General features: G+C 41.8%; 1 protein-coding gene across 2 annotated transcripts in view; it reads left to right on the forward strand.

Moving 5' to 3' along the window:
• The window catches only part of LOC128519975 (ankyrin repeat and fibronectin type-III domain-containing protein 1), a 116,224-nt gene that overhangs the window by 21,039 nt on the left and 73,798 nt on the right, over positions 1 to 21,387 (forward strand). The window contains exons 1-3 of one of the 2 annotated variants that reach the window (XM_053493976.1): positions 3,930 to 4,369; positions 4,985 to 5,166; positions 10,777 to 11,006. In XM_053493976.1, coding sequence (XP_053349951.1) covers positions 4,290 to 4,369; positions 4,985 to 5,166; positions 10,777 to 11,006 — 492 coding nt within the window. In that variant the 5' untranslated portion in view covers positions 3,930 to 4,289. Of the gene's footprint in view, positions 1 to 3,929; positions 4,370 to 4,984; positions 5,167 to 10,776; positions 11,007 to 21,387 lie in introns of those variants that run through there. The other variant, XM_053493977.1, reaches the window with a different exon arrangement.

Below are 21,387 nucleotides of genomic sequence, written 5' to 3' on the forward strand. Positions count from 1 at the left end.
TCAAACCGGGACTTGAGGAAATTTACAACGATGGTGTAAAAGTGATTGTCATTTACATAAGACTTATGTAAGCGGTACGGTGATGAGACTGATAGCCCCAGCGAAACGTGAGCAGGGCAAATGTGCCAGCCCAGGTGACATTTCCTCTGAGTCTTTGAACAGCGTTTGGAAACGGCTGATCCTTGACAATTAACTTACGGAAGAGATTCATCTGTCCGTGTGAACTGTACATATTACAGGAACTCGGCTGGGAGTTATCGCCAATAATGTACGATATGTAAAGTGTGTACAAGTGAAGGTCACAATCATCTCTTGTATCTTCATGACATTTCCAAACGATGAGGTAGGAATGAGAGCTGAAAACACACTTGATAATTTTTTAGACTTTATACTCAAGACTGGGACGGAAGAGCTGCAGCAGTTACTCTTTCATTATTCATCTTAATCGAAATCTTTTTTAAGTTCAAAGCTTTTGAATGTCACTGATTGAGTGGAAATCAATTTGGAAACTGGGTGTGTGTTTGTGCAGGCCATGGTAATTGCCTAGATGTGCAGTTCTGTTTAGTAACAGTTAGTGGCTGATCCTGTTATTAATCTAGAATCTAAATGTCGAGCTAGCATGGCCGCAGAGCTTTTATTAAATTTTCATACTGTAATAATGAACCGTTATTAAATTTTCATTCTGTAATAACCAGTCTTTAACCATATCTCTTTCCATTTGTCTAAGCAGAAGTTCCTGTTGCTAACGTTGTAGTGTGAGCTAAATGATCTTATGCAGACGTGTTATTCTGCATCGATTATTGTACTTGTGTACTCGCTTGGTTACTGGAACCGTATTGTTGATGATAATCATCCCACGATATACAGTTTAGTAATCTGTTAAATATCATCAGCTTATCATATTCCAACTTAAAATGTACAGACTCCAAACGTAATTTTTTATTTATATGTTTCCATTTGAGGTGGTAAAATGTTGCAGTTCCTCTATAATGCCACAAACTATTCACACATTGTCAGTCAACACAGTAAATTATTTGCTTTTTTTTTTTATTGTAACAAAATATAAAAAACTAATTCTATTGAATTAGGTTATTGATAAAGGTTTTGTGCAGTATCACAATACAAATTCAATTAAAGCATATTGTGATAGTCATTGCTTTTAAGTAACTCAAGTAACGTTAAGTGGTTCATATTTTTACTTTCGTATATAGTAAGATTAAATTATTTTGTTATATGTTCCTTACAGCACAACAAACTTGTTTTTTTCGCATATCCCAGTTACAAAGCTGGGGTCAAAATAAAATTATGGAAATGTGTATGAAACGTAAATGTGTATGAATCAGAATAATCAGATTGTCCCTGATGAACAAGCCGAGGGCGACAGTGCTGACAGAAAAACTCCCTGAGATGGTAATAGGAAGAAACGTTGAGAGAACCCAGACTTAACAGGGAACCCATCCTCATCTGGGTGATAACAGATAGCAGGGATTGATCTGCACTCATACTGTGTGTTAGGAGGCTGGAAGTTCAGTATAACAGGAGATGTGTTTAAGTTCATATGGAGTTTAGTTCATTATTGGAGGCTCAGGTAGACTGTGGGAAACTCCAGTCCTGAACTATCGAGCGACCGCAGTCACTCGTCCTCAGAGCACAGGACCGTCTTCATGGTAAAGTGGACCCGTCCCCAGTCACCACAGTAGATATGGTTAAGGCTCTTGCTCAAGGGCTTAACAGTGATATGACGTGTCAGGGGCTTGAACCTCCGACCTTCTGATCAATAACCCAGAGAAACCATTTGAGCAACAACTGGCTCACTACTATGTTACATGCAGGAAGTTTTTGAGCAGTGGAAGTGTTTATTCAGAGATTTTGGGTTTAAATTCTGGCTGCATTCGTACTTGGCGTACTTGTACTCTTACATAAATAATTAGCCAGTCATTCAAGTTGAAGGGGCAGATGGTCTTTAACACTAAGTCTGTCAAGTTGTAAGATGTGGTTGGCAGCATCAGGAATCTCAGAGAAAGCATGTTTGACTGCACCTTCCTTGGTAGGTAGTTGTCTTTGGTTAGGTAATGTTTCCTAAATATGAGTGGGAATTACTTAGATTATGCAGAAAGTCTGAGGATTAAGTGATCAGTTCCTAACCAGACAGAAACAATTGGTGAACCTGCAAGAGATAATCCTTTTCTCATATAACCTATGAACAATTCCATAATCAAACCCCTCGAGGAATTTACCACTCTCACACTACCCTCACTGCCTCGGCCAACCTCAAGCAGATTATTAAAAGTTAGACTGTGGCTTTTCTTCGATTGTTGAAAACCACATATAGTGTAAAGTAGACAGTCCCTACTGACACTGACTGGTCCAAGGAATTCCCTTGAGACATTTTCAGTGGTAACACTTAGCGGGTCTGGGGGACAGTTGACCTGGCCCCATCAGTTTCAAGAGTTTAGCAAGATATTTACTCATGGACTGCACCTTCTACTTACATCATAATTTCTACATGAAGAGAACGATGTTACCAGACAGAATCATTTGGGTGGACTGGAACCACTAGATAAAAGTGACCAACCAACCTTTAGGTCAATGCACTGACAATAAGGACACTAAGAACCAGCTGCAGTAAATGGACTTTTCTCTAGGGTATATTGGCCGTGGTCTGATAGGTAAAGGATGTGGAGGCACAGACCAGACTTGGGACTTGTTTAAGAGATGGTTAGGGTGTGAGAAGTGCTTTCTTGTAGAGGGGAGTATCATGATCTTAAAACTGATGCCAGCAGCAACAGAAAGCGCAGCAAGTGGGTGGTGTGGTGTGGTGAAGGTTTACAGCATTTGGCAGACGCTCTTATCCAGAGTGACTTTAATTTTCATCTCATGATACATCTGAGCAGTTTAAATCCATGCTCAAGGCCCAACAGTGGCAATGTGGTGGTGGGGTGTTTGAACCTGGGACCTTCTTATCAGTAGTCCAGTTCCTTAAACATTAAGCTACCCCTGCCTCACCATGCCCACATGTGGTCTTATATCAGAAGCTTGATGTATAGAATGTCTCTTTGTGCTGTAGTGTTGCAGTTACCCTTCACTGGACCTAAGAAACCCCAAAATCTTATCCAGCATGACGATGCCCGTGTAAGATCCATGAAGACTGCTTCATAATGTGGTGTGTTAAGAGTGTGATGAAGTGGGAGAACTCAAGTGTCCTGCACAGAGCCCTGACTTAACTTAACCCCACTGAACCATCAGCTTTGGGATGAACTGGAGCCTCCTCGACATCCCGACATCAGTGCCTGAGCTCACTAACGCTCCTCTAGTGTGTGTGAATGAACAGAAATTCACAAACACACTCCAACATCTAGTGTACAGCCTTCACAGAAAAGAAGAGTGGGTGGGAGGACATATGGGTGTGATGGTCAGGGGTGCACATACTCCTGGTCTTATAATGTAGTTAGTTGTCCAGAATGACATCAAGGTTATATGCAGTGTCATGTTGTGTTCTAAAGGAAGGTCAGAAGACCAGGGTGTGGATGAGCATCTCAGCATGTACTCCCCATAATGGTCCACAGTCCACTCCCTGCTGGCCTCTTCATTGGTCCATTATATTCAGGAAATGGAGTCCTAAAAAAATGAATGAATTTTAAAAATAAGTATAAAGAACTGGATATTATTTATCCTCTTTTTCTTTGAAAAAGAAAATAAAGCAGTTGTACAGAGAAGGTCGGTTTTTGCAGTCTTGCGATGTTTCATCTTTAAGTTTTTTTTAAATTATTATTTCACAGAGGAGGATTTTCCACCGAAGGGATCTGGCAACTGCGCTGTCTCTTATTATTATTGATGTGAACTTAGAGAAGCTCTCTCTCCCACTCTTGCTCTCTCCCGCTTTTTCGCTCTCTCAGTCGCTCTTACTCTCTCCCGCTCTCTCAATCGCTCTTACTCTCTCCCGCTCTCTCTATCGCTCTTGCTCACTTTGCGGGGGAGTGTGTTCAGGCAGTTACTAACATTGCTATTTTTGGCATTATCGTGTATATTTGTGTCTGTGTGTGTGTGTGTGTGCAATGCAGACAACACCTCTTGCTCTATTTATGCTGCAGCCAGAGAGAAAGAGAGAGAGAGAAATAGAGAGAGAGACAGAGGGAGAGAGACAAACACACATTGTAAGTGAGGGAATGAGACTGATACTCAGGTGAATTGTGGACTGCTGGAAGAGAAAACACTCACAGTCTGACACACGGAGGACATTTAATATATATCCACACACACACACACACACACACACACACACAAATATAATGTCGAGTTTGGGGAAGCTGATTAATCGGAGAGATGGACGCCGCAGTGGAAGCTACTGCTGTAGCGCAGCTGAGGCCAGGTATACTCTGTGTGTATATGTGTGTTTTATTGATGTTTGTGTGTGTGTGTGTGTTTATGTCCCATATATAGCTCGTATCTGAGTTTGTGTGTGTGTGTGTGTGTGCATTCATACGGAATATGGAATGTTTGTGAATGAGATGTTGCATGTGTGTTTGTTAATATATTTGCGTGTGTATATAAAAGGGACAACACGCACACACACACACACTCACACACACATACCACAGCAGAAATCTTTTTGTTGTGTAGAGTGTATAAATTGTTTCTGCTGATAATACAGTACAGATTTGTGTAATTATCATCACTTGGTGTTGTTAAACTGCTGATTCCTCTTGCCCCTCCCCGCTACCCCTCGCCCTCCCAGAGACTTCCCTGCTGTCCGTGATGATCCGTACATCTAGTTGTGTGTGTTATATTTTTTAGATTCGATTTTGTCTGGTATTAAACAATTCGTAGTTTACATGCAACGCTAATTTGTTAGGAGTTTTAGGCTTGGTGAAATTCATTTTATTTATGTAAAATGCGTTTATTATATGCTGAAAATGTGTTTAATATGAGTTTAATATGTATTTCCCTCCAGAGGTTGAATCAGATTTTTCATTATTCGTCGCAGGTCACTTGAGCGGCGTCTGCAGAGACCCCTGCTGGCCAAGTCCAGAACATTACCCAGCATCCCTCAGTCTCCCCTCGTGAGCCGTGTGAATCAAAACGCGCAGCTGGTTGGCAGAAGTGAGCCCTGCTCCCAACTGGCGTCTAGCCCCACCCACCTCAGCGCCTGCACACTGCCTCCTGCAGGTACTGCATAGTGGTTACACATTCTTTCCTTCTTCCTACAACAAACACTCTGTATTATGGCACCAGAGCACAGTCCGGGTCCCCTCTGTGACGATCCTTCTTTAGATAGTTCTTCAGGTTAGCCATGATGTACAGTGGCACCTCACCGGAGGCAGACCTACAGGATAGGTAATACAGACAGATGCATATGTGAGAACCCGCTTAGAAACTGCTGAGAAGTGGAATGCTTTTGATAGAACGTCTGTGGGAGAACAAGAAAAGGGTAAAAAAAAGAGAAGATTAAAGATTACCTCAGAGCTCACCCTTTTGTAGAGGGTAGGGTGGGTTTTAAAGCTACATCAGGATAGACAGGAAAAAAATAAACACTTGCACTGATGCTGATTTACTTTAAGTTAAAGCCGTGGTTCTCAAAGTGTGGAGCGTGACCCTCTGGGGGGTCGTGAGACATTGAGCGGGGGTCGCGAGATCATTTCCAAGAAATCAAATAATTAAAAAAAAAACTATTATAAATATTTTATCCATAACTAACAAAAGATAAAAACTAGTAGTTAATAGTTACATGTAAAAAACATGCAAATTAAAAAGCCATCAGCCCTGCGAATTTCTTTGCATTAGATCACGACCCCTGAGGTGATTATGACAGACCAACAACACATCAATAGCATCAGTTGCAGCAGATCAATTTACAGCACCATGTTAAACATTCCCACATGTGCACGTAACGTGTAGGTAATTTTCATCGCTTTATTCTTAGGATATTATTTTTGTTGAAATGAAACGTTGGTTAATATCGACCAATGACAACGCAGATAGGCCAGCGGAGGAAATCAGAGAAGCACCACCGTCAGAAAGTCCAACGTTCTCAGGTATGGAAAGAGAACAGCGTGTGCATAAAGAGGACATCTATAAACAGTCGGCTCAGCTTTACCCCAAGTGTCGCAAGTATCGAGAGGAATTTATCTAGTATGGATTCACATGCGTCATCGTCAATAACGTACAGCATTCCCAATGTGTAGTGTGCACCGAGGTGCTTGCACATGTAACCCTAAAGCCTGTAAAAATGCTACGACACTTGAAAACTAAGCACCCTCAGGACTGTTGCCCGGCGTATCTCTGACATGGCCCAGGACTGGTGGACAGACTGAAGAAAGGGAAATATGCCTTACAGTTGGACGAATCCACAGATATATCAAACTCTCCCCAGCTGCTTGTATTCGTCGGATACAGTTTTGATGGAAAACTTAACAAGGACTTTCTGTTTTGCACCCCACTGGAGGGAACGTGCACAGGCGAGGACATTTTCACAAAACTTGACAACAAACTAAAAGAAGATGAACTGTCTTGGAGCGAGTGCGTCGGTGTGTGTACAGACGGTGCTGGAGCGATGCTGGGAAAAAGAAAGGTCTTAAAGCAAGAGTCTTACGAGCGGCGCCTCATGTAAAATTTAAGCACTGTATTATACACAGAGAAGCTCTTGCGAGCAAAATACTTGACACAGAACTTAAATGTGTTTTTAAGACTTAAATAATAATGGTCAACTATATAAAAGCGCGTCCACTCAATATCAGACTGTTTGCCACTCTCTGTACCGAACAGGGAACGGAACATGAGTGCTTGCTTTTCCATACAGAAGTCAGGTGGCTTTCGCGAGGCAATGTGCTCTGCCGCCTGTTTGAGCGGCGGGATGAAGTGCGCTTATTTCTGATGGAGCATGGGTCCTAGCTCGCTGACCACCTCATTGATCCTGACTGGTTAACAAGGCTAGCGTACTTGGCTTGCATTTTTGAAAAACTGAACAAACTTAATATGTCATTGCAATGTGTCAACACACATAATTTCACTGAATGATAAAATCCACGCATTCAAGAGGAAACTTGAGCGAGCAATATGACTGGATAAGGTCACTATTCACTGTAACCAGGGCAAATCATCTTACATCGGACATGCAGGACGCATTGGTTAAATTGTCATGTTACCGAACCTTGAAGACGGTGTTTAATTCCAAGAGTCTGGCTGAGTTTTGGATTTCAGTCAAGAGGGAATACCCACAACTATCCAAGGCCGCTATGGATGTACTGATGCCATTTTGCACTACCTACTTGTGCGAAAAGACATTTCTGGCACTTACGTACATAAAATACACATTACGTACATTTACGTACATGTAAATAAATACAGGTCACAACTGAACGTGGAGGATGATCTCCGAGTCGCGGTCTTCAAAATTAACCCAAGAATAGCCTTGCTGTGCTCCAAGCTTTGTGCCCACTCATCTCATTAGGTGAGGTGTTTTCTTGAAATCAAATGAATGAGTAAATAACTATAAAAAAAAGTTATATGGTTGTCAGACCGTTGTTTTCTTTTGTGTTGTTAAGCTCTTGTTTGGATATGATATTTTGTTGAAATTAAACAAATGAGTAAATTACTATGAAAAACATTATATGGTTGTTAGACTGTTGTGTTCTTTTGTGTTGTCACGCTCATGTTTGGATAGGCCTATTGGCGCATTTGCGCAACGTTTGTATATTTTAAACACTTCCGAGGATAGTGGGGGTCACGAGTCACTGGCACAGTTATTTTGGGGGTCGTGAGCTGAAAAGTTTAGAAACTATACTATTGTAACCTTTTAACGATGACAAAGTCCGAAGGCCAAATTCTCTTGACTTGCTCCTTTATTAGCCCACCCCCCCTTTGAGTGAAAGGTCTATTCCTGTTCATTGTGGGTTAGAATGCAACTATTGTACTACACGACCGTGTATCCGCATGAGGAAGTGTTCAGGATGGTGGAAGTGACGAGTGATTCCACTGCCCCTGAAGCCTGTACCTGGCCTGTAGGGGGAATAGTGAAGTTCTTGGCTTGGGCATGCACCAGACTTCAGAAGAAGTCTCCAGAAGAGTGCTCCTGCAGGATGGCCATGCAGGAGATCACACACACCTCTGGTCAGGATGTTTACTGGTTCAGGAGATACAGGGTTATCTCGTCCCTGTGGTGTTTCAGGTCATTACTAGGAACCTGCAGGGGGAGCCTCTTCGAACTGCAGCTCTGTTCGTTGCGCTTATTGCCCCATGCTCATGGGATTAATGAGGCTCCGGGGGGGATCTTATCACCATCATGCCTGTACTGGACACTCACAGTGGGTGTAAACTCGGATTAGTTAGCCTGTTTCCTCTGTTCAGAAACGGTCTGTGTGCATCAGACACTGTGGGCGTCATAGTGACATCATATAGACATTAAAGCAATGTCTACCTGTGTGAAGATACTCACAGACTTTCATGTCTCTGTTTCTTTCTCTCTCTCTCTCTCTCTCTCTCGCTCTCTGTATGTGTGTGTTACGCATCTCAAGATTTTTCCCTTCTTCTTAAAGAACTAAAAGTCCCCATAATTTTCCCCACATTGGTTGCTAAGCAACTGCCGTCACCAGCACTAGAGTGTGAATCAAACACACACAAACACACACACACACACACACACACACACACACACACACACACACACACTCATTCAGTACGCTTGTCAAGCACACATATTCTTCACACACATCAAACACACATTTAATACAAACAAGTTAAACACACACACGCACATATACTTCACCCCCTGCAGTCCATGTATAATCCCAGTCGCTCAGTAGACGACCCCATCACCACCCAGCCATCTAATCCTCACACACCTGGACACTTATGTTTAAATGCTGTTCATACTCTACAGTTCAGCGTGTAACACTCAGTCGTTCCTCAGCACAGCCTGCTGATCCTGAACTCCTCTTTCTGTACATCATTCCTGGACCTCTTGACTGGGAGATCTCAGTCGGTTGTGAGCCGCATCTCCATCAGTGAAACCCTGAGCCCTGGCATCCCCCAGGGCTGTATGATCAGTCCACTGCTGTTCACTCTGCTGATTTATGACTGTGTAATAACATCATTATGAGCTATGAGCGTGGTGGGTTTCATCAGCAAGAACGATGAGTCAGTGTACAAAGAGGAGGTGCAGCGGCTAAAGTTCTGGAGCAGAACCAGCAACCTGTCTTTGAACTTGGACATGGTAGTTGACTTCAGGAAAGCACAGAATACCACTCTCTGAAGAACATCGACAGCAGGAGAAAACCTCAGCTGGTCCCTAAACACCAGTCCATAGCCAGGAAAGCCCCAGAGCATCTCTAGTTTCTGAGAAGGCAGAGGAAAGTCTATGTGCCTTCTTCAATCCACATCTGGTGCTACAAAGAACATCCTCAGGAGATGCCTGGTCTGGAAACTGAACTGTCTCAGATCTTATGACCCTGCAGTGGACTTTGAGGACACCTGTGAAGATCATCAGGGTGTCCCTGCTTTTCATCACAGACATTTACACTACACATTGCATCTGCAAAGACACCAGCATTGTGGATGACTAGACACACACACACACACACACACACACACACACACACACACACACACTCCTCATACACACCACTTACATACACACCCTGCACACACACTCCTCACACACACACTCCTCACACACACCCCCACACGCACACACACTCCTCATACATGCTCCTTACACACACACACACACACACCTCTCACACATTCATCACCCACACTCCTCATACACACACACACACACACACACACACACACACACACACACACACTCCCCATACATTCTCTCTCACTACTGAGCTACACATGTGTCTCCTGAGCTGCTGGTGATTCAGACCCCATCTGTCCTCTGGATCTGTCTGACCCGTCCTGGCGTCCCTCTTCTGGTTGAAGATCTCGTCACATGGATGCCCCGTGTGGTCTGTCTGGGATGCGTCTGGTGACTCGGGACGGTTCCACTTTACAAGACGGTCCTGTCCTCGGCTGACTGGAGTTTCCTACAGACCACCTGAGCCTCCAATAACCAACTGGACTCCATATGAACTTCCCCACATCTCCTGTTATACTGAACTTTCAGCCTCCTAACACACAGTATGAGTGCAGATCAATCCCTGCTCTCCGTTATCACCCAGATGAGGATGGGTTCCCTGTTGAGTCTGGTTCCTCTCAAGGTTCCTTCCTATTAACATTTTAGGGAGTTTTTCCCTCAGCACCGTCACCCTCGGCTCGTTCATCAGGGACGATCTGATCATTCTGATTCACACACATTTTTCACACGAACCCCTCACACACATCCTTTACACTTACTCCTCACACACACACACACACACACACACACACACACACACACACACACACACACGCACATAAACACACACACACACACACACACACACACACACACACACACACACACACACACACCCTTTACATTCATCTCCCCCCACACAGCCCTCACACACATCCCTTACACACACTTCTCACACACACACACATTCTCACACACACCCCTTACACACACACTCCTCTCTCTCTCTCTCTCTCTCTCTCTCTCTCACACACACACACGTACACTCCTCACACACACACACACACACCCCTCACATACACACTTCTGTCACACACACTTAAAACAGTTTACACTTCATACTTACTAAATGTATATCATGTATTATACTGTGACTGCTGTTCTGTTTTTGTAAAATTTATACCTGTGTGTGTGTGTGTGGTGTGTGTGTGTTTCAGATTACGCGTGGCGATTAGAAGACGATAATGAAGGTGAAGACCAAAAGGTGGGTCTAGATGTGAAGCTCCGCCCACATTCACAGTCACCATTCTCTCAGCTGCATAGCCGCGCTGCGTATCTGAGAAAGAGTCTTTCCGTGGATGGCCACCTGGGCGTGTCCGAGGATGACTCCACCCATTCAGAGGGGCGTGGCTCACGCAGCGGTAAAGGAAAGCTGAAAAGGAAATTTGTAAGTAAAATTTTTAGATTTTAAGAGTTGAGTGTGACAGACACATCTGAAGAAAGGATGTATTTTCTCACACACACACACACACACACACACACACACACACACACACACACACACGATGAGAGGTTTATAAATGTTTTATTTGAGGTATGTAAGTTGAACCCTCATTACCTGCTCACCTCCTGTAATAGAGCATCGGGTGTCTCATTGAAACCACACACACACACACACACACACACACACGCGCGCACGCACATGGGGTTGGAAAGACTCAGAATACGCACATAAGCGATAGTTAAATATATCTGCATGTATTTTGACATGGGTTCCTCTCTTCAGTTACTGAGTCGTCTGTGTTTTCGGGTAAGTGTGTGTGTGTGTGTGTGTGTGTGTGTGCATATCCAAATGTATAGTTTTCCCTTAGAATAGCACAGGTAATCCTGTATTTCTCCCTACATGATTTGTATTAATTTAATGATTAGTTATTACATTGTAACTTTATTTAACTCTCAGGTCTTTAATCTAGAAAAGATGAAAAACTCGACTGAAACTAAAGGCGTGCTGTAGCATAGCGAATGTCGACATGAGGCTACAGTGTGTGTTTCACCCCAGTGCCTGGAAGTGCACGGCAACAATGCTAACCAATAAGGTCGCAAATATTCTCGCTTAAAAAAATAAAAACACACACAAATATTCTCGCTTTTAAAAATAAAAACACACACAAATATTCTCACTTTTAAAAATAAAAACACACAGAAATATTCTTGGCCAGAAATTAACAGGACGTGCTTTTACATACCTCCAGGATGCAACATGCGTGTGAACACTTGGGGCAGTGTAGTCAGAGGGCACCTGCGGAAGGGTTTGAGGAGAAGCTGTGGGACCAGGTCTGTGTCCCCCTGTACATATGATGTGTCTTTACCGCTGCACAGATGTCTGAGTGAAGACAGTGCCTCTGTACTGAAATCCTCCTGTAACATGCGTAGCATAGAGGTACAGATGTGAATAAATATGTTCAGGTCGTTGCTTGACACATGGTTTAACACCAAGCATTTTACCGCCCTCGGCCACCATGCCTCCTCCTTGTGGTAGTACAGTAATGACTTTAATGCCACGCGTTTTCAGTATAGTCCTTAACATCCTGTATGTTGTCCATTAGAAAAAGACTCTCCACTCGGACAACATCTTAAATGTCAAATCCTACGGAGCTCCTAAAGGTGCACTAGATATTTATTTATTCTTGAAGTGACATGTGACGTGCTGAGGCTGATGGGTGATGTAGTTCACTGTTACTGTTACTGTTTCAGAGCATCATGGCCCCTCAAAGTTATGTGTAGTGTTAGGGTTCACACTTGTTTGTCAATTTTAACCTTTTGTTACAAAAGTCAAACACAAACTGATAGGATGTGTTTGATATTAATGAACACAAAACATTCTCATCAGTGGCACAAGTGGAGCAGGAAAATTGAATTACTGCAAGATATTTGTATTGTGGATGATGGGAAAAGATAATATTTTCATTTTTATTGGGGGGGGTATTATTTTTGATTATTGGATATTCTTGGTTTCGTGCTCGTCATATACGTAACTGATCACAAGATGGCAGTGTTGCACAAATCAAAGTCTAACTCAGAGTAAAGTCTCACTCATGTTTTTGCTCTCTGCATTGTTTTTTTTTTTTTGCTTCCACTTCTTTTAACACACACACACAGACACACACAGACACACACATTCTTGTAATTAGGGCATTATGTGGACTGTAGTTCCACCCATCAGTCAAAAAATCTGGCATGTACAATGAAATTCTCTAAATACAAATATCACTTTAAATTACAGTTTTACAATAAAATGTAAATGTAAAATGTGCTTGATTTTTTAACAACTTATGAGGACATAACAAGAACCAGTCATTAGTGGGGACCAAATTTGCATATACAGAAAATTAACTGATTTTCATAATGTTGTGGGGACATCGCTAGTGACCTAATTTGCATACACTCATTGAAGTAGCCATTTAAGAAACCCAAGAACTTTAAATGTATAAATCATTGATATTCTTTCTAGTTAAAAATACACAGCAGGGTTTCTAAGATGACGGTGCATGTAAACTAGCCAATGTTCAAATAATTATAAGCTAAATAAAATTTAAGGCAAACTGCAACAACACAAGAGCTTACTAAACAAAGCCTGAACCAGGCCAGCTCAAAAATATCAAGAGGATATATATCTTGAAAAGAAACAATTCTCAAAAGTAATGATTTGGTTGTAGACATAGAATTTTACACTTCCTGAAATACAACGTGACATAATGAAGGTCTTTATGTGTCTGTCCATCGCATGGACCTCATCAAGTCCCAGGACTTCCTCCATTTCGATTTAGATCTTTTGCCTAAATGTAAGAAAATAAATTAATTTATCAATCTTAGAAACATTTGGTTACAGCAATTTAGACAATAACAAGAGTATAAATAGACCTAGAAATATTCAAGAAATATAAACATACATTGGGGAAATTAATTTATCATTACAAAATCCTTTTAGAAACATTTAACAAGGTTCAGGTTTAAGTCACTTCTGGGGACACTATTCTACATTAACATGTTTACTCAACCATCATAGGTCTCCCTCACACACACACACACACACACACACACACACACACACACACACACACACACACCTAGCCAAACCTGCTTTATGGGGACTCCATATAAAAAGTATAAACAGATCAAATGGAAACACAAAGAAGAGTCCGTTGGTAATAACATTACTTATAACATATACTCAAGTAATAACATTTATCTTCTACGCTTGTTCTCATGTTCACTAAAGATTGACATTATGGACGGTGTTCATGATCCAGTCAGTAGGTGATTAAGGAGAATCAAATATAGACAACGCTCTAACAAACAATACTGCAAAGATGGTGGAGATTTACCTGTTCAGTTGGTGATGATTTTCTAGAACTGTTGCTGTTCACAAGATGTCTAGTCTTTGGTGGTGGGTGCTGTCCCCTCTGGATGTTGTTAGCAGTGTCCTCTTTTATATCCTGTGAATGTATTGGACAATTAAAAACATATAGTGCCAAAAGAGAAACATGCAACACAAGATGTGCAATTCCTTATGAAAAGAAACATTGATTGTAAAAATGGATTTATCATTTCAAGGTTACATAAAAGAGCTATTGAAGGATTCTGGACCTAATATGAAATATTTAGCCACAGACACATTGATTCCTAACTACTGCTTAACCACTTGAGGGCTCTAGAGTGGAGTCTGGTGATCCTGGGTCAAAAAGTCTGATAGGGATGCGGGTAAAATCTTTTTTTCCCCTGGAGGCGCTAGTGTGGCATGGGTGTGGTTCCATTCTCACCTGGCTTAGGCATCATGCTAGACTGCAAAGTTAACCCAAGTTAAACTTTGTCAAATTAAATTCAATTAAATTCTATTTTATTTGTATAGCGCTTTTAACAATTTACATTGTCACAAAGCAGCTTTACACAATCAAAAGAAATTAACTTTGTATGAAATGTGTATGAATCAAAATAACATGATCATCCCTGATGAGCAAGCCAAGGACGACTGCGACAGTGGCAAGGAAAAACTCCCTGAGATGGTAATAGGAATTACTAGACTTGAGAGGAACCAGACTCAACAAGAAAATCCATCCTCATCTGGGTGAAAACAGATAGCAGGAATTGATCTGCATAAAACTATGTGAGACTGGAAGTTCAGTATAACAGGATGTGTATAATTAAATGGAGTCCAGTTTGTTCCTGGAGGCTCAGGTAGACTGTAGGAAATTCCAGTTATGCACTATTGAGCGACTGAAGTTACAGGTCCTCAGAGAACAGCTGTCTGCATCAGTCGAGGACAGGACCACCTTCATGGAAAAGTGGAACCAACCCAAGTCACCACATGCATTCCAGGCAGACCACACGGGGGCATCCATGTGATGAGATCTCCAACGAGAAGCAGGACTCCAGGACGAGTTAGAGAGGTCAAATCAAATTCAAATTCAAATTTTATTTGTCACATACACAGTCATACACAGTACGGAATTTAGTGAAATGCTTATACGACTGCCAGTGACCCTAAAAGAGAATTAAAGCTTATAATAGGAATAAATATGAATAAAAGAAATAAGATAGAAAAATTAAATAGAAAAAAATAAATTAAACTAGGAAAAATAGAACTAAAAATAAAAATAGAAATATGCTGTACATGAAAAATAGAAATATACTGTACAAATGGAAATATACTGTACTGTACAAGAGCATTTAAGAAATTGAGAAATTTTGATATTTTGTAAGAAAGATGGTGTGCAAATATGCATAGAACAAAGTGTCTTTGTGCAAAGGTTATTAAAGTGTCTTTGTGCACTGGTCCAGGATGTAAACGTAAACATGTACGTAAACAGTGTAGATATGAAGGTAGGTGTGCGTGGAGTTGTCCATAGTGTCCATGGATGTAAAAAGATTGATTGATTGATCAATTGTGAAAAGATTATGTTAGTTCTGCATAGTGGTGTGGTTGAGAGACCTTATCGCCTGCGGGAAGAAGCTCCTCCTCAGTCTCTCTGTGTTGGCCTTCACGGAGCGGAATCTCTTCCCAGACCGCAACAGAGAGAACAGTCCATTGCTGGGGTGGCTGAGGTCCTTTTACGATCTTCCTGGCCTTGGTCCAGCACCGCTTGGTGTAGATTGAGTGCAGGTCAGGGAGCTCGGTGCGGATGATGCGCTCAGCTGATCGCACCACCCTCTGTAGAGCTCGTCTGTCCTGCATGGTGCTGTCCCCGAACCAGGTTGTGATGTTTCCCGTCAGAATGCTCTCTATGGTGCAGGAGTAGAAATTCCTGAGCACCTTGGAGGGCAGTCTAAAGTCTCTCAAGCGTCTGAGGTGGTAGAGACGCTGCCGGGCCTTTTTTACCACAGTGTTGATGTGACAGGACCATGCCAGGTCCTGCGTGATGTGAACACCGAGGTATCTAAAGCTGTCCACTCTCTCCACTGGGCTCCTGTTGATGACAGGGGTCTGGTAGATCCTCACCTGCTTTGTACTGAAGTCCACTATTAGCTCCTTTGTCTTGCTGACGTTCAGAAGGAAATTGTTTCTTTGGCACCAGTTCTCCAGATTTCCAACCTCCTCCAGGTAGGCCGTCTCATCGTTCTTTGTGATCAGGCCCACCACGACAGTGTCGTCAGCAAACTTGATGACGGTGGTGGAGTTGGTAGTGGCCACGCAGTCATAGGTGTACAGAGAGTACAGCAGGGGGCTCAGAACACAACCCTGGGGGGCTCCAGTGCTGAGAGTGAGGGAGGCTGAGACATGTCCGCCCATCCTTACTGCCTGTGGTCTGCCAGTCAGAAAATTGGAGATCCACTGAGTCATTGATGAGCTGAGTCCCAGGTGCTCCAGCTTGGTGGTAAGTGTGGAGGGAATTATGGTATTAAATGCAGAGCTGTAGTCGATGAAGAGCATTTTCACATAATTCCCCCTCCGAGTGTCTAGGTGAGCGAGAGATGTATGGAGGAGATGAGAGATTGCATCGTCCGTGGAACGGTTTGGACGATAAGCGAACTGTAGAGGGTCCAGTGTGTCGGGTAGTGAAGAAATGATGAATTCCCTGACCGGGCGTTCAAAGCACTTTATCACTACTGAGGTGAGGACTACAGGGCGATAGTCATTGACATTGAGGGAAGCAGGATGAGGTTTCTTTGGGACAGGAACAATAATGGACTCTTTGAAGCATGTGGGGATCACCAACTGAGATAAAGAGATGTTGAATATCTCAGTGAACACAGGTGCTAGCTGGTCTGCGCAGGCTCTGAGGATACGGCCTGAGATGCCGTCTGGTCCTGCTACTTTCCTGGTGTTCACTCTCTTGAAGGCTCTCCTCACGTCGTGCTCGATGATGATGAACGCGCTTCCGGTGCTGGCAGTGACTTCCTGTCTGCAGCCGTTAGCGCTGCTAGCATTAGCATCGCTAGCGTCTTTAGCTGCAGCCTCGAAGCGAGCATAGAAAGTGTTCAGCTCGTCTGCCAGAGTCACGTCTGCGTTTATCATACCGGTTGTTGGTGCTTTATAGTCCGTAATTGTCCTTAATCCCTGCCACAGGCTCCTAGAGTCACTCTGTTGGAGTTGTGACTCTAGTTTCCTCCCGTAGCGCTGCTTCGCCTCTTTTACCGCCTTCCGGACGCTGTATGACGCAGCCTTGTACGGTTCCATGTCGCCTGACGCGAGTCCCATGTTGTAGGCAGCGGTGCGAGATCTCAGACCGTCGCGGATGGTTTTATCCACCCACGGCTTCTGGTTGGGAAACGTTTTAATAGTCTTTTTTTCCACGGTATCGTCCGCTAGACCGCTTCCGTAAAAACACGCTGATGTCGTCGGAGCTGTTTCTGAACATGTCCCAGTCTGCGTCATCGAGTGCGTCATCTAGAGGTCCAGAGGGCAGAGGAGGTCTGGATCACTGGCAGCTCAGGAGCGACATGCATAGCTCGATAGAGAGATAGGTAGAGGAAAACAGAGAGTGGGAGCGAAAGAGAGAGAGAGAGAGAGCGAGAGGAGAGAGCAGAAGAGGAGAAAGCAAAAGAGATGGAGAGATGGCAGTTAGGTATGGTCACAGTCAAACACTGTATAAGGTGAATGTATATTTAGTTCAGAGTGCAAGCAGGGACTCCGGCAGGACTAACTATGACATCATAACTAAAGGTGAGGAGCCAGAAGAAAACACAGACATGAGGGCTTCCTGAGATGTAAAGCAACCAATCATCTCACCGTCAGCAAACCTGAGTGATCAATGAGAGTGAGGAAGACAGCATCCAAACATACCAGTTCACCATAATACTCTACGTCCATGAGTCCCCCAGATCTGCTCCTTTACCTAAGTCTAACCTATTTATTAAAATGCTTGGCTAAATAAATAGGTTTTTAGCCTGGACTTAAACACTGAGACTGTGTCTGAGTCCCGAACACTATTTGGAAGACTATTCCATAATTTTGGGGCTTTGTAAGAAAAAGCTCTGCCCCCAGCTGTATTTTTCATAATACGCGGTACTGACAAGCAGCCTGCATCCTTTGATCGAAGTAGGCGTGGCGGATCGTAAGACACTAGCAGTTCGCTCAGGTACTGCGGCGCGAGACCATTTAATGCTTTATATGTCAAGAGTAGTATTTTAAAATTAATGCGAAATTTCACAGGAAGCCAATGAAGTAAAGATAAAATAGGTGTGATGTGCTCGTATCTTTTGGTTCTAGTGAGGACTCTCGCTGCTGCATTCTGGACTAGCTGAAGCTTGTTTAAGCACCTTGTTGAACAACCAGACAGTAAGGCATTACAATAGTCCAACCTAGAGGTGATTAAAGCATGAACTAGTTTTTCTACATCATTTGGTGACAATATATTTCTTATCCTGGCAATATTTCTGAGGTGAAAGAATGCTATCCTGGTAATAATATCTACATGAGCTTTAAATGAAAGGCTGGAATCCATAATCACACCAAGGTCTTTCACTGTTGCACTTGATGGAACAGAAAGGCCATCTAAAATCACATTGTGATCAGAAAACTTACTTCTAACTGCTTGTGGTCCTATGACTAGAACTTCTGTCTTATCAGGATTAAGCAGAAGGAAATTAATTAACATCCGATGTCTTATGTCCTTTTTGGTTTTGCTGAAAAGTATAATTGTGTGTCATCAGGATAACAATGGAAACTAATACCATGTTTACGAATTATGTTGCCCAGAAGAAGTATATAAAGGGGAAAAAAGCAGTGGACCTAAAACAGAACCCTGTGACTGACTGATATTGGCCTTTAATTGGAAAGCTGACAGGGGTCAAGGTCAGGTTTCTTGATTAGTGGTTTAATAACTGCTAATTTAAGGGATTTAGGAACGTACCCACTGCTGAGTGAACAGTTAATTACTTTCAACAGGGCTTCTGTTATTGCTGGAACTATCTGCTTGAGAAAATGTGTCAGTACAGGATCTAATTGACATGTTGAAGATTTCGAAGAGGAGATGAGTGAAATTAGTTCTCTCGCTTCAAGTAAATTATTTTAGGTTCTGATTAATAAATTTTCCATCTGTTTTACTTAAATTGTCTGGTTTCAAAGCCTAAATTTTTTGGTTTTTGTAGCACTGTTGCTGTTTACAAGATGTTTAGACTTTGGTGGTTGGTGTTGTCCCCTCGGAATGTTTTTAGCAGTGTCCTCTTCCATATTCTGTAAAAGTATTAGACAATTAAGAACATTTAGTATATGCTAAACAGAGGAACATGCAACACAAAACAAATATGACTTTCATATTAGCAGATTTTTTTAATAGACATGATTATTTTTGAATTAGTTGAGATTTTGGGGAAGTTTTCAAAATAGTGTCTTGTTTTAGGGTCAGGGGTAGCTCAGTGGTTAAGGCATTGGACTACGGTTTAGAAGATCCCAGGTTCAAACCCCACAACCACCAAGTTGCCACTGTTGGGCCCTTGAGCGCGGCCCTGAACCCTCAACTGCTCAGATGTGTAATGAGATAAAAATGTAAGTCGCTCTGGATAAGAGCATCTGCCAAATGCCTAAATGTAAATGTTTTCCGATGTAACCAAAAATGGTCAAGCATGGTGCTTAAAAATATCGCCTTGATTAATTTTTTTATGGGGAAAAATAGGTCCAAAATCTTATTGTATTTTTATTAAAAAAATAATTATCAGCAGGAAATTATTTCAGATTTGTAAATGGAGTATTTATCTTAATTGTTGGTTATTTCCATTGTTAATAAGAGCATGTGTAAAACAATTATAAGCTGAGTATTAACATGATGGGTAAATAGCCATAGAATCACTTCATATTTCCATATTTCATAATCTCAATAATCAGTTTTTTTAAATCAACAAATTATTTGACTTTCAAAACTGTTGTTAATTGCAACCCTGATGTTAAAACAACCAAGGATGAACCATAACTAGGATTGTAAAAAAACAAAAACAAATGTGGTTATTAATAAAAATTAAGAGATGATTCAGGAAAGGAAAAATGAGTTAGCCTGAGATGCATGAATCAACACATTTGAGCTGTGAGTTGAGTTTAAAGTGTGTGAGATGAAGCTCAAGGCTGGAGAGGAGCATCACAGCTCAGTGGTGCAGCTTCTGCTCACACACATTCATCTGGACTGATGTGTTCCAGCTGATGTTTAGTTTCTCTGAGAAGTTACACACTGCACAGTGTCTGTGAGACAGCTGATCATTCATGGCATTTTACCTTCACAAGAAAATGTTCATATATTAAGAATATTCTGTGTGAAACCCGTCGACTGACAGATGATCATGATCTTAAACACAGTGTATCTCAGGTAATTTCCACCAGCCCAGCCCCAGCACTTTAGAGATGGATAATAAAGGCCAGTATGAGCTGCACTACTGAGCTGTGATGCTCCTCTCTAGCCCTGAGCTCCATCTCACACACTTTAAACTCAACTCACAGGTCATACCTGCACTAGAGACTTAATTGACAAACAATAAACAATTGCTGTTTATCACCTTACATTAACTGTATGACAAGGAATAACCAGTTAAATAGACAGGTGTTACATTAAAAAGTAATTAATGCCCACTACAGGAGCCAATTTAATAGATTTAATTTGTGTTAAGAGTTTACTGAACTTTAACTCACCCCGGTACAAGCGCATTCTAAACTCAGCATGTATGGGATTTATTCCACCGTTTAAAAATTAAAAAAGTAGTTTAACACAAAATACCCAATTTAAAGACTAAAGGTAAAGACATAAATAAATAAAACATCATAATGATTTGTTTTAACTTATCACTCTTCAACTTAATTTAATAATAATTGAAACTTAACCTTAAACACATTAATATTCAACAAAACCCATAACGGTTTCGGTCCGCATAATGTTGATGTGTATCCAGAGTGATGTCCCCACAATGCAATAATTACACACACACACACACACACACACACACACACACACATGAAAAAGGGATATTTTTCTATTGCTAATTTCTATTTGTGTGTTAATTCAATTCAATTTTATTTGTATAGCGCTTTTAGCAATTTGTTAGACTGGCCTCATTGTTCTGCTTTAATGAGGTAGAGAGGTGTAACTGTTAACTTGTTATGGTGGACTGGAATAACCTCTGGTTATTCTGCATCCAGTTTAAATGTGATGATTTAAATCACTTCGTTGACTTTATGGACTTAAACTGTAACAGGGACATAATGTACGAGTTAAATACTGTCCAATGTATGTAACCTGTACATAATGGCATTGTTACAGTATTTAACCAATACATTAGGTACTACATTTAGGCATTTGGCAGACGCTCTTATCCAGAGCGACTTACTTTTTTTTAATCTCATTACACAT

This window comes from Clarias gariepinus, chromosome 4, assembly GCF_024256425.1.
Source record: "Clarias gariepinus isolate MV-2021 ecotype Netherlands chromosome 4, CGAR_prim_01v2, whole genome shotgun sequence".
NCBI lineage: Eukaryota > Metazoa > Chordata > Actinopteri > Siluriformes > Clariidae > Clarias > Clarias gariepinus.